Raw genomic sequence first — 14,697 nt, 5'->3', positions numbered from 1 at the left:
TCTGTTTCAGGCACTTTCAAGATCATAGTTTATTTACTGTAGGTAAAAAGCTAGTATACAGATTAGGGGATGCCTTAAATTTCAACTCTACAGTTATACACCATCTAGTATTCTTGCTCTGAATATTAACCAAAAAAGTTTCTAAACACCTGTAAGCCCCGCTACAGATCTGCGCTGTTATGAGGAAAAAAATATATATATAAATCAATGCTTAATTTGTTCAATGCATAATATTTACACTGTGAAACAAAAGGGAGATAATAACAAGCAGTGGTAAAGAGGCAATAAATTTTAAAAAGCCAAAGTTGGTTTTTATATATTTTTTTTACAATAGTGTGCTAATCAGCATAATTGTATATAAAAAATTAAAATATAATAATAAGAGCGTCCCATTGCAGAAATCTTAATCATCTGAACTGCAGTCATTACTTGCTAACCATTTACATGCAACACCAGCTAGGACTGACTTTTTGTTTTTAAAGTGTTAAACAGGTTATGACATTTAAGAGACAAACATTAACTTGTGTGCAAACAAAATTAAAAACTGTGCTCAAGAACTGTACTGATCACAAGCCTCTTCCATACAAGAAAAAAAAATTACAAACAATGATAGAAAGTGGTCTCTTTCCATACATTAATTATCAAAGGCAATGCATAGACTGAGAAAACCTGGATGGCAAACTCCGTAGACACTGGAAACGAACAGCTTTCACATACATGCTCTTTATAAGAGGCCTTTCTTTCCACCAAATGGCGATGACTGATAGCAAGTAAGGGGGCATCAGGTGTACAACTAAGCAAATCTTGCAAAATACTAAGATGGGGGAGGTTGTTAATATACATTTTGAACTATATATACAATATAATGGAATGTATCCCATCCCAAAACTGTGTCATGAAACAACTGGACCTTTCTACACTAGCCTTATGACTCAGTTATAGTTCTCATGAAAGTATAAGTACACAGGAGATTTATATGCAAAGTGAAATTCACAGGGCATTTAACAAGAACTATTGACAAAGCTGCTTAATGGCATTTCCGCTTTTAAAGTAATTTTGTTAAGTATAATTGAAACAATGTCTGTGTATAAAGTGTCCTGACAGATACTTTGATATGGAGCTTTGGCGATTTTAAAAAGGCCCTTTCTGATCCGTTAGGAGTTGTACTGCAGAACTACTGATGCATGCACACATCTGTGTCAGCTAAGACTAGTGATCCAACTGCATGCACGTTTCCTCCTCGAGGTGCTTCCCAAGCTAAACCACCGCAATAACAAAAAGATGAAAAATAGATTAAATCAAATATTTCAGATAACTCAAATTTAATAGAAATGAAATGCCAATATGGCAGTAAAACTTTTTTCTGTTGTTTTTAAACAGGAAGGTCTCTTGTACCAGCAGAATCCTGTATACAGATACACAGAGAGGAGGGAATACACCACTTATAAATCCCATGAAGTAAGAGCCGATTCGTCATGTGAGAAGGTACAAATTACAGAAAACATGAATAGTCAATAGAAGAGAAACAACTGGTTTACATGAAAGAAGAGAGAACACTTCAGTCTGATTGCAGTTATTTTGTGAAAGCTGCTACAACAGCCCACAGAACCTCATTCGTGTTGGCTTTCATACATTCAACCTCAGGGTCTAAATCCAGAAGCTGTCGCACTCTCTTTGTGGCTAAATCATACTGCTCATCCAAAAGGGGGGCAAAAGCGTTCTCCAGAACATCTGAAGCATGGGCTAAATAAACGAGCGCCAGCAAACGCTTGTCCATGCGGTGAGGGTCATTCACCCACTTGTCAAGAACTGCTTCTTGAACCTTCTTGATGAGGCGTTGTTTGATATTGTTGTTGGTGAGGGGGTGCGTAGTCATGTCAAAAAGAAGGAAGTTCTGTTTCTCTGTTGTCAGTACACCTTTTTCCACTAGATTTTTAGCTAACCGCTCACGGACATTCCGTAGTTGGTAGTGCAACTTTAATGGGTTCCACGTTTCACCTAAAGAAGCAGACAAAAAAAGCTAATAGTCAGGCAAAGTTTAATCTGTACTATTAAAGTTTTCTTTTTTCTTTTTCTTTTCCCTATGGTGCAGAAAGTGCTGTCAAATTCGTATAGCTGAAAACAAGACGCTGTGCTCATGTCAGCATTTCTCTGATCTCTGACCTTCCCAGATATATGCACAGACAGCGAGACCATAAGAGCCTCTTTGAGGAGCTTCAGTGTACATTTAAGTTTTGGATGAAACACTAGCTAAGCCATGTCCCGATTAAGAATATGACAAACAGGCACTCTCGTACTGAAGAAAAAAAAACACAAAGAAAGAGTTTATATTTAATAAAAAACAAAGAATTTCCTCCAAGCTTGTCCATTTGCCTCTTTTCAGCCTTTATCACTTCAGAGACTGGAAGGAGCGTCATTGCCGTTTTTCCAGCCACAAAGATAAGCTAATGCACACCTACTCTACACGTCCTTCTCTTTTTCCTGTTCCTTCAGGTTTACATTCTTCTCTCCCTTCCTGCCCCCTCTCCCCGAAGATGAAATAATGAGACATACACTGTGTGTATGGGGCATGGGAGGAAAAGGGGGCTATAACGTGTCTACAAAAATTACTGCTAATGTTTTTTTTTGTCAAGGCAGAAGTGGGCACATCAGTCTGTGCGTGCGTGTCTATGTGTTTAGAGGAGGGAATTTTAAAAGCGCAAAGTAATATAGCAACAGCTACTGATAAAGCGAAAGCTACTAAGCACTTTGACAAGTCTGCCTTTGCTTAAGAGTTTACCTAGCAAGCTAAAATTTTAGGTCCAGCCTGAATACTTAACATCTACTTTTAAATACTAAAATCCCCATCTGATATAAAAGAATTTACTCCTTTTAAGATGCAAGAGATGAGAGAGCATTAAATATTTCTTATGTAGATGACTTTTTTCCATAAATGATCTGAGAATTTCTATAGCATATGTAAGTAGAAGTCAAGTTAAGTAAGCAAATGAGGTGACACAAATTGCGTAGTGAAAGGCAAAGGTTCTGTGAACCCACCCAGGCCCATTTTGCTTACTGAACTGTACAAGTTCTTATAGGACTCATAGCGTATTGAATGTGATTCCTCACACTGACCATGAATGAAACTCTTTTAGAATGAATCTAAGAAGTGAAATGCAATAAAAGTAGACTTCATAGGGCAGAGATTATTTCCTAGGTTTTTTTTTTTGTTAGATGGATGTTTCCATATGCTAATAAGAAAATTTGTAGTGTGGTGACACCTTGTGACCAATCCCCTCAATTACACAGGAACTTGATTGTAGAAATATAAACAGAAGTTTGTTACATTTACAGAAAGACTTGACGTTCCGACCTGAATTTCAGTGTTCCCAGCTTGTAAAAAACCATCAGCCTGGCAAATGTAGCCTTAAAAGCCTATGCAAATATCTCCATTATGGCCTTGAACTTGCATACACTGTAATTTTAAGCAGTATCTTTGCATCACTGATAGTTACAGATGGAATAGCTATTTTCCAGGATCAGGCTCCTAACTAAAATTCCAAATAATTTTTCAGTGTAGCCCATCTAAAAAAAACCCAAAACAAAATACCAACCTATTTTTCTTCAAACACTCACAAACACTCGTGCATAAGAAAAAAGGATTAAATCAGTATCTTCCCAGAGCCAAAGTTTAGCAGGATCAGGCCTCAAGGAAAACCTACAGTTTTGCTCAATTCATTAGTTGACCTTTTTGAATCAGCACTAACTTGATGTGCTCCACACTGGGAAAAAGGTGAAATGTCAGCACAAATTATGTATCTGGGGTAAGAAAAATGGATTGTTTCTGCAAGCTGTAAATGTGCAGCGGAGCTGCGCAGGAGCACTCTGAACTGCGAGGCTGTGCAGCCGTGCCCCCTGCTGACAAGGACCGCTTTGTTCTCCCTCTCCCCGCTCTGCCCTCTCTGCCTGACACACAGTCAAGGAGTAAGAGGAGAGTGATGGCAAGAGCATGAAGAATGAACTGAAGTGGCAGGAAGGCTGATTCAAGCGGCACAGGGAGAACAGGAAGAGCACAATCAAAACAAGAAGGCAGGGAAAGCAGGAAAATTTTGTTGGTATTTGAAACTCTTGGGTTGTTACATACATAACAAATAAATTTAGATAGACAGCTTCACCTACCAAAGTCATGTTGTTGACAAAATAGTGGGTTTTTTTTTTTTCCTGTGTTGTCTGCACAACAGCTCTGATCTACTCTAGGGAAGTTTCATTTTGTGTGTTTTGTAAAACAACGGACAAACCTTAGTATAGAATTCTGGCTACAGAAAAACAGTAAAAGCAGTACGTGTTAAAAGATGGTCATTGTTCATTTCAGTTACGCATCCTGAGAATACAACTGTTGCAGGAGTATATGAAAAATTTTAACTACAGCGATAAAGATGAAATCTAATTGGCTTTTCATCTTTTTGGCAACAACTCATTAGCATTTACAGGTCTGGTTTACTTCGGGTTCAGCTGAAGAGGCCTCCTTCACAGAGTTGGGAAATTCTCCGACACGTCCATCTAGAGCCTTTCCATACCCAAGTTAAGTCAAAAGCAATGGTTACTTCTGTTTGATTAAAGGCTACAGCCAACAAGAGACCACTCTAGAGGACAGACTAATTAACCGTTTTACATACTTTCGACCCCAAAAATCTTACAGTATGCTCTCTAGCGATGCCAGATAATTAGCTTTACTAGGAGGGGTGGGGGGGGAAGCAAACGCATTATGTCCAAGTCTTACCACTAAGCAGCTCAATCCAATTTTGTACTGTTTCAGGAGGCTGGGTCTCTTTTATGTGTTTCAGAGCTTCATCAAGTAGAACATCCCCTGTAGGAGCATCTGACTTACAAATCACCTGAGACGGAATAAAATGCATCAGTATTTTGACTTAATCCATATACTGTAAATATCAAGCATTAAAGACTAGAAGAATCTACCTACTACCAAAACTAAGGAGAATTTTAAAAAAATTCTCCTTTAAGAACGTGTAAGCTTTAAATACACCTAGTTGTTAGAAATAAATATTTAAGATTTTAGTTACAAAAAGCTACCTTTAGTCTTAAGCTACCTATAACCCACTTAATCAACTAAAACTGTAGTATTAATACATGCTTAATACTTGATTTTTTAAGGAAGATAATCCACTAACCTGGCCATGTCCCTCACTGTCCCCTTAAAAGAGAGTATACTACAGTGTTAAATTGCATTCTGATGGCACTCATCTATTCTACAGCTTCAGGTCAATTTATTTGACTACTACAGTTAAACAACTAGGTCACATGAAGTTGAGAACCCAATTAAAACTGAAAAAGCAGGAAAACTGATTTTCTTCTCCTTCCATAGATCTCTGGATAAAAGTAGGTTCAGGAAAACAGCTATGAGTTTTTACAGCTCTGAAGAACACACTGACCAGCAACACTACATTCCTTCCATTCACTAACAGATAAAATGCATGTTTTAGGCAAAATATTTCCGTTTTAATAAGTGTTGTTTATTTTAATTTTACCTATTTTAATGCAAGTTTTTATATATGATGGATGTTTAAGTTTGTTATTAAATAACTTCTAAATGATTTAATTGAATTCTTTCTCCAAGAGAAAGCAAAGGGAAAAAAGTTATTCACAGTAACATAATAAGACCTAAGAACGTGAATAACTATTTGTTTACCAATATAAGTAGTTATATAAACCATGTACAAATACCGCTTTCTTCTGGTTAGAAGAAAAACAGCACCAAACTAAAACTTACTGGTTTAACAAGCAGAAGTCAACATGTTTTAATAAAAACAAAACTAAACAAATCTTTCTTCTTGAGGAAAATTATTACTACAGTTTCAAAGTTATTCATGAAAATAATGATTAAATCTGGCAACTGAAGTACTTTTACAAGTTGGCAACGTATAGGCATCAGGTAAAAAAGACAATGGGCAACTGAAGAAGACTCAACTACATCCAAATAATTCAATACATAAGGGAGAAGCAGCAGGTGAAAGATCTTAAATTAAATAAGTCTTCCAAGTAGCTGAGAAGGTGTATACTGTCAACCTGGAAAAGGGTTAAGTGTCCTGTTGGAATATGTTTCAAGTTTACATTTGTTCTGTAATTCTAATAATTCTTAATACTAACAACAGTGCAGTAGAATACAGGCTTAAGAAGTCTGCGGATGACACTAAACTGAGATGAGCTGTAGCGTACGACGGCTTCATAATGGCACGGTTACTCTGAACTGGAGACACGGCTAAAGTCAATAAGATGAAATCAAAAAGAAATGCAAAGTCATGTCGTTAGGATGAGAAAACGGAGAACAAACATAAAACAAGTAATAAACAAGTACACAGTTCAAAGTGACAGGAAAAAGATCTAGGCGTTACAGTAATAGACTATGAACTAAACGAATCAACAAAAGCCAAGTCCTTTAGTAAAGAGACAAATTCCTCTCTAAGACGCATTAACAGTAATATTGTACGAGAGAACTCTTTCTGAAAAGGAGATCTTAGCTGGAATACTATGTCCAACTCCGATGGCATACATAAAAGCACAGAAACTAAGATTTTAGTAACACCAGCAAGAATAAAACAGTCCACAATAACAGGTTAAAAGTAGGTTTGTTTAGTTCTAAAAATAAAATAGATAAGATTTTTTACACAGAAGATATTAACCAGTAGCTTAGGGTATCTAGTTGGGAAAAAATACAAGACACCAGCTTATTTTGGAAATACAAAAGATGCTGCAGGATGTACATTATCAAGAACTTCACAAGGCAAATTAAACACCCAGGGAAGTCACTGAATTGCATTTAGTGGAGAATTTTAAGATAAATATCTGCCAGAGAGAGACCAGATAAACCCGATTTTCTGTTACTGCAACAAGTTTAGATAGTCTGTTAAGATACAGTTCAGATCTACATTTCTGGGAGCTGGAGGTCACTCCAACCATAAAACTTGGATATTTGGTTTTAAAAACACAACTACATTCTAATCCAGACAATCCCTATTGGAAATGCAATACACAACAATTTATATTTCTTTGTTGATATATTATACTACCTTTATATTTCTCTTTCTGATATACAAGCTCACAGCATGGCTGCACTCAAAACCTCTATTAACTGCATAAAAGAGTATTACGTATCTTCAAGGTTTATATCAAGATTCTGAATTTTTCAGTTTCTCCTCTTTAATTTTCCTGGAGCCTACTTTAGGTTGGATTTTTAAGCTGCTAGGTTCAGCTCTATCAATACCCTTACTTTCAGGTTTCCTTTAATAATTAGCCTGAAAACACTCCAACAAATTTATCTTCCCTTCTTTTTAAAATTGACATTCCAGTAGATAAGCGTATTTTAGTTATCTTTGAATTGTCCCGCATGATTAATTTAACAGTTAAAAAAAAAAAATCCAACATGACTGTATGAGCCTTAACATACAGGCGTTCAGAGGAAAGAGCTCTAGGGAACACTGACGCTTCCATTCAACTCAGTCAAGACTCGATAGGCTCTGTGAAGCCACAAAACACAGCAGTTTTGTCACGGAGTTTACCATTTTCCACAGCCAGGCATGCACCATTTTCTTGTCTCGTCTCCGCTATACTGAATATGCTTTGCGTGGATTCTTTTTATTATCCTTTCCCTCAAACTAATTTGGATTACGCTTCCATGGTATTTCTCTCCCTCTTCCTCTCCCAGTACACACTTCCACGGAGGGAGGCAACAGGGGAGGCCCAGCCACCCCTCTCCTATGCTCACAGCTCTGCTTGTTCCTGAAGGAGGATTTATTGACCAGTGCTTCTTGACTAATTCTTTCCAGAGTTTTCACATTGGAAGTCATATTTTCCTTGCCCTTCTTGTGTTGTTAAGTGGGTTGAGGATCTTATGAGTTGAATCATCACAGAAGACCAAGTATCTGCAAGGGTGGATAAATTTTTTTTTTTCCCCTTTTTTTAATAGATGAGCTAAGGTAGAGAAAGCAGCTAAGAACCTGATTCTTCAGAGATGATACTCCTTAGCCTTACTGCAAAAAAAAAACCTTTCCTTATTCCAATTTTTCAGGGATCTTTCATGTACTAGATTTGCCTTGTATCCAACTGCTGAGGACATTTCAACTATATAGAATATTTAATTTGCATTTTCTACCATGCAGCTTTGCAATTAAGTGATGCTAACGATGAAGTACCTCTTGCATTGATTTTAAGTAAGCGCTCTGTTGTTTAGCTTTAATAATGCAAAAATTAACTCGTGTGAATCACTCAGAATCGTCAGTTATAAAATACTGAAGTTATCCTACTAAGGATTTCTTGGGTTTTGTCAGGTTTTTTTGGTAACTGGAATTATTGCACTGTTTTCTCTAATTGTAGGGCAGAACAGAATACCATATTCTATCTTCAACAACCACTAGTCTTAAAAACTACTTTTTTATTTATACAGAAATCTTGACTTTCACTTGTTTCCAGAAGTGATACCAGCAGGTAGAACTCCACAACGCTACATATCCTCAGGATAAATTTACAATGATGTTGCAACGTAAACCACGCCATGTCGACGTTTCATAAGCTTCAGCAGAGTTCACTACCACTGTCTCTGACAGTTTCTCATTGTCTCGTTTGCATTCTATGACATTCAAGCATGGCTTTAACCTGTCTTGATCACCTGAAGCTATGCCTTAGAAACTACAACAAATAATTGGTAACATCTGTCTGATTTAAGGCTTGAAACGGAAATCATTGTAGCTGGCAATCTTTTAAGTCAGCTGCGTGACTAAGGTGGTTGCTGTAGGTGGCTAGAAAGCTGAACTTCTCCCCAGAGAGGCAGTCCACTCTTCTTGTTCTCACCTTGCCCTCTGTGCCAGCAGGCTCACTTGTGCACCATCTGATGACAACAGCAAGAACGTGATTCAAGTGACAACTAAACTAATCACAAAAGTGATCAGTTTTCAGAAGTCAGCTGTCAGCCAGAGCCCTTACCTGATCTACTACAAGGCTGCACAAACACACACTAGTAAAAACCCAAGAGGCTCCAAAAATAGGTAAGCCTCTTCGCAAAGACAGAAGACTGGAGAAAGACAGGACTACCCTTCTCAGCTGCAACACAGACTAAAATGACTGAAGCCTGTACCTGCTTCGTACACACCGTGGCTCGAAGATGCGCGGTTCTGAGCAACAACTGCTGCTTTAAGAAGCTTCTACCTTCCCACCAAGTCCCAGGAAGGATGAGGAGAGGAGAGAAGGAGGCTTAGCTTGAGGGGTAGAAGCTATACAGAAGCTATATTGCCTCTGAAGGCCGCACCTCACTGAACCTCGCAGACAACGAGATAGCTCATTCCACTCACTGAGCACAATACTTAAACAGAAAGCTGAGGGCAAGGTGAGCAATGCCTACAAGCTCCTACAAAAGGGGGAAGAAGGGACATTTGTTAATTGAGACACTGAAATCTAGCAAGCAACAAAAAAAAAAAAGACTGAAATTTGATGTTAAACACTGCAAGACTTCAAGTAAGGAAGGTACAGAACAGTGCAAGTCATCACTGAGAAGGATTTCTCAATTCAAGGGTCGGGGGAGATGGGGAAAAGAGACATGACATATATCAGTAGTTAGGGATTTTATTTGCAGATAATTCCTTAAGCAGAAATCAATCTTAACTTGAATTTCATATTAAGTGTTTTTCACAGAACCCTTCTGCCTGTAAAAAGAAAACTCAGGAGCGTCTTAATAGCAGAAAGAATAGAGTATTTAATACTGGGTAGCTTTTAACTCTTTACACAAACCACACAAGAAACCCCAATACAAAAAAAAACCACAAAAAAAGTCACAAAATTAAAAAACGCAAGACGATAATTTGGCTTTTGTTCTTTATTCAAAATAAGCACAGGTTATTTTTCCATCTTATTAAAAAAGCACAGTTAAAATTTCAGTTAGACATATCTGACAAAGTTTCTGTAGAATGAAAATAACTGCTAAAGAACATTCCTGAATGCCTAAGAAGCCAAAAGCTTTGGAGGAAAAAATTCTGTGCAAACTAATCAAAGCTGAATTACTCAAATGAAACTAAAAGAAGTAGGAGCTGTTTGTCTGAACAGAGGCTCAGTTCTTCAGAAGTGAGGGAAGCTGGGAGTGGGTTGGAGAATTTTCAAACTTTCCTTTAAAAAATTTAGCAAAAGGTAATATTGACAGGAAAGTCTGCCATAGAAGTAAATTTATTTGCGGTGAACAGGCAATATTTGACCACGTTTTCAATAAATCTATTTTAGAAGTATCCACTAATGCTGATGAAATAAAAGATTCTCCAAAGAGTGCGACTTTGCACGTTTTATACTAAGGAAAAATCCAGCTGCAGAAGTAACAAATTAAAGCCTCGAATCTTCAGCCTAATTCCATAAGGAATCTTAAAAATATGCCCATCTTAAAGTTAGATGAGTACACCAAATTTAACACACCGGTCACATGCTTAAATTAGACACAGGTTTGTGTTCTCCGGGGCCTGATGTACAAGGATGGCCTCCTTCCCATACACTGCAGCGCTGTGACTGTGCCACTGCGTACACCAGAGTTGTTAAACTGGTGGCTTGCAGTGGCACGCTGTCAGTTAGCCTTCCCGCTCAGCCCCAGCCCACAGCTCATCCACATTGCAACAGCCAGTTCCTTCAACAGGCCACAACTGGTGCTACTGGCTCTCAGCAGCAACTGCTGCCGCCGCACCCTGGCCAGAGCCTCTGCCAACTGTGCGTGCAATGATCCCAACAGAAACAGGCACAGGGCAAGAGAAAGAACAGGAGCAAAGAGCAAGTACAGAAGATGTTACAAGCCACTTTAGCTCACGGTTTAAATGTTTTAGGTAATAACTCTGTGCATCTAGCTTACGTTACTATTCAGGATCCTTAACCCCACAGAAAGGAAAAAAAGTCTTTCCTTACGACTACTTATAAGCATGCCACAAAAGTAAACGTGACCGTTTTCTTCCACTTACCTTTCTCGTTAATAGACTTTTGCGCCTCATTCCACAAGCCTCCAGCTGAAGACGCCCTCGCAATGCCAATTCAATCAACATACAGCCACGCAATCCTGAGGAGATGCAATCGTTCCAGAACGATGTGTAACCCTGCGAAGAATGAAAGACAGTAAGAGATCTCCATCGCCACTTAAAAACAAATAAAAAGGGCTTACTGCCTTCTCTAACCAGTTCTTTCTACCCTAACGCACTTTGAAGCGGCACAGCTAGTCAACTTCCATTCTTCACTGAGAATATAAAAGAGAAACAGATCCATTTCCTATTAGTTTTGACAGTCTCCGCTCTTTGAAGAACAGTGAACTTCAAAAGAGTGATACAAATTAATATAGCAAGATATCAGCAACTGCTAGATATAAAGTGTAGTTTATAAGTAGTTAAAATAGCATAATTACATTCTTCAGACCTCAAGCGTTTGGCGTTTCCAACATCACACAGGCTTATCTGGATTTCCTGAGAAATATTAAAATGATTTTACATCCATAAACAATCTGGCACCAATGAAGTAATAATAATCTGAAAAATCAGTATTAAGATCTGTAGTATATTGCAAATTAAATGATCAAATAGAAGGGTGGCGATTAAGACAATCTACAGAACGGATTTTTTTTGTCTTGAATACAGTAAAACCAAAAGACAACAAAACTTTTTCAAGAAAAATATTTATAACAGCTACTATATAGGTACTATTTTGTCATTCAAATCTTTTAGACCTACTTAATATATTTCTGAAACTTAATGCAGACTGCTCTTACACAAACTGCAAAACTGAAACCGCATCTATTCTCTGAACCATACCACATCTAACACTCTTTTTAGCTATCAAGAACACAGAAATACAGTTATCTGCTTACATGGCAGAACAGAACATTTGACCCCATAAATCTATCCAATTCCTAGAAATACATTTATTGACTTCTGTACTTTACTGCTTAAAAATTGTGACAGAAACCTTATGAAAAAGAAGTACAGTCAGCTTTAACACTCAGTCTTCAACTTAAGTAAAGCTTAAAGTTATTAAATATTCTTACAAAAGGCATAACAAATTTATTTACAAAACTAAGGAGAGCTGAAGCTCTCACTTGCAGTGGGAAGACAGCTTCTATTTTAATTACAGAGTAGCCAACATTTAATATAAAGAAATATGACTGATGCAGGAACAGTATCTAAGACAAAACAAAATAATTTTGAGAAAGGACTTGTCTTTTGAGAAATGATCACAGAAACACGGAGCGTGATACAGAAAGGCCTTCCAAAACTCCTCTAGTGAGGGCACCCCGTCTGTGACAACACCCACCCTGAGACACTTTAGAGAAAGGTGCAAGAAACAAGAGAAACAGAGCACTCCCTTTCCTAGGATTCTCATCCTAACCACTAATAAAATCATGAGCAATGCAGTTTTACACTTACTGCAAATAAAAGTTGTCGGGGTATAGAAATACATCAGATGCTTGCATCTGAAGTCTGATAAATATGTTTAGGTGTATTAACCAGTCTCCAATAAATTCATGCCCTTACACATGGATTTCTAGGAACACGCTGATATGGGCTTCCATTTGGCAGCCAGCTATTTTCAAGAGCTGTATTATATAAAAATCCAATATTCCTAAAAATTCTGCAAAAGCTCTGTATTCCTAGGAAGCCATTACTGAAATACGTCACAGACATTTATCTAAAAGGCCGTAAATACAGGGTTGGAAAGGTGTTTGAGAGGTTGTCTAATCAGCCTTCTACTCAAAGCTGATACTTTGTGAATATCAGCTACTACCAAAAGTCAGCCATTCCCTAGATTAAGCTTTTGGTTGATATCAGATGCTTCTTTGCCCCCCCCCCAAAAAAGTATAAAATCAGGTGGAGTACCAGGTTTGATGAAAAATGATTCCTCCTACATGCTACTATTTCAAATTAAATGGTCTCTTTATGTAAAAATATTTTTTGAAATCAGACAATACATAGGCAAACTAAAAATCCATTGGATAAACTTACAGCTGTAGTATGATAAATATACACTTCTTTCTAGTCACAGAAAGTGTTATATTACTATTCAAATAATTTAAGTTCTGGAATTTATTTCCTTATGTAGTAATGAAAACTTATTATTAAAATTAGTATTTTTCAATGAGGTGACATTAGCACCACTGCTTCTGCAGTTATCACCAGATACAAACTCTTCTGCTCCAGCAGTTATTCAACATATTCGACTACAGGCAGTGAGTTGCACAGAAACATGCTAGAAACAATAGGATCATAGGATAATTCAGGTAGGAAGGGACCTCGGGAGATCTCCAGTCCAACCCCTGGCTTGAAGCAGGGTCACCTACGAAGGCAGACTAAGATGCTTAAGGCTTTAACCAGGCTGGTCTTCAAAACCTCCAAGGGTGGAGGCAGCAAAACCAGCTAACAGTTTTTAATCAAGTGATCTTGAAGAGCAGCTCAGAAAGATTATGGTCTTCATAAATAGACTGTGCTTGCGCCAGTGGGTTAGGTGACAATAAAGTCAGGAGAACGCTTACTATCTTCTTTTTAAATGGTCTTTGATGAAAGGTTGAGAGTTTGCAGCTGATCCACAAGAGAAAGAACACCAATTTTAAGATACAGAGATTACACTGCTATTAACATGGTGAAGGAGAAGACATTTTGTAACAGAAGGGGTCATCCTGAATCTTTCAACATCATTTTTCAATCCATTAAACTGGTCTTTCCAGATAGTTCAAAGAGACTGATCTTTTTTGGCACTTACTGCAAAGACCTCAGACAACTGAAGAAACTTTTACAGAAGGTCAGTTTAGCACGCAACAGCATAACTAAATTGTTTTTTAAATTATCTCAAACCTCTTACTGTAACTGAAAGGGAAAGATGTAGACATTTATCTCCAATACTGCAAACACCACCTTGTCACCTATCTCAAATAGCACACAGTGTTAACTAGGAAAAAAAAAGGCACAGAAAAGAGAAATAAGAACACTCAGCAATACTACTACTTAAAGGTTTTAGATGGACAGTGAAGAAAAGGGGAGTGAAATGGGTAGGGAGAATAACAACATGAATAGAGGAGAATAATAATATAGAATACTACATTATTTGGAAAGGAAACAATTATTTGTTCATTTGCCACAGAGAAGAACTAAATGGTGACAAATGAGGTTGGCTGGCAGGCTTAAAATTCAAAGGCAACTTCTTTTTCAAATAAGAATTCAACTGTTCCTATAGGGAGGCAAAAGTATAAGAAAGCTTAAAAAATATCAGTTAAACAAGAGATTGATAATAAGGTTTGATAGACATCAGTGGACCTGTTAGCCCCACACGGTTTGGGAAGTCCGTGCACCACTGAAGTTGGGAAGGTATACCGGAAGGAGTCATTCTGTGTACACCCTTTTGTCAAGTATTACCTAGCCATTCTTGATTACAGGACACAGAATACGACAGACCTTTGGCCTGACTGTTTAAACACCATTCTTGAATTATGTTCCAAATACCTAAAACTCTTAAAACTATGCTCTATTGACATCAAAGATCACTCCTTATAGACACAAGTCATTCCACTATTTCATGTTATTACACAGCACAAGTATTCCCACCTCTGTAACACCAGATAGTTCTGCTTTAGCAAGCTTCCTACATGCTTTTATAATTTTATAAACATCCTAACTCAATGAAACACTTATTTCATTAAAATTGCTAGGC

The 14,697-nt window shown here is 37.5% G+C and overlaps 1 protein-coding gene across 1 annotated transcript in view; it reads right to left on the bottom strand.

Moving 5' to 3' along the window:
* LOC138064142 (Golgi phosphoprotein 3) overlaps nt 1–14,697 on the bottom strand; it is a 34,583-nt gene continuing 19,886 nt past the window's right edge. Inside the window, exons 2-4 of the mRNA XM_068925377.1 lie at nt 10,974–11,105; nt 4,760–4,874; nt 1–1,998 (exon numbers count right to left, since the gene is read on the bottom strand). Of these exons, the coding sequence (XP_068781478.1) occupies nt 1,574–1,998; nt 4,760–4,874; nt 10,974–11,105 (672 nt within the window). The 3' untranslated portion in view covers nt 1–1,573. The remainder of the gene's footprint in view (nt 1,999–4,759; nt 4,875–10,973; nt 11,106–14,697) is intronic.

The sequence above is a fragment of the Struthio camelus genome, chromosome W (genome assembly GCF_040807025.1).
Source record: "Struthio camelus isolate bStrCam1 chromosome W, bStrCam1.hap1, whole genome shotgun sequence".
NCBI lineage: Eukaryota > Metazoa > Chordata > Aves > Struthioniformes > Struthionidae > Struthio > Struthio camelus.
This window is presented reverse-complemented; position numbering and strand designations above follow the sequence as displayed.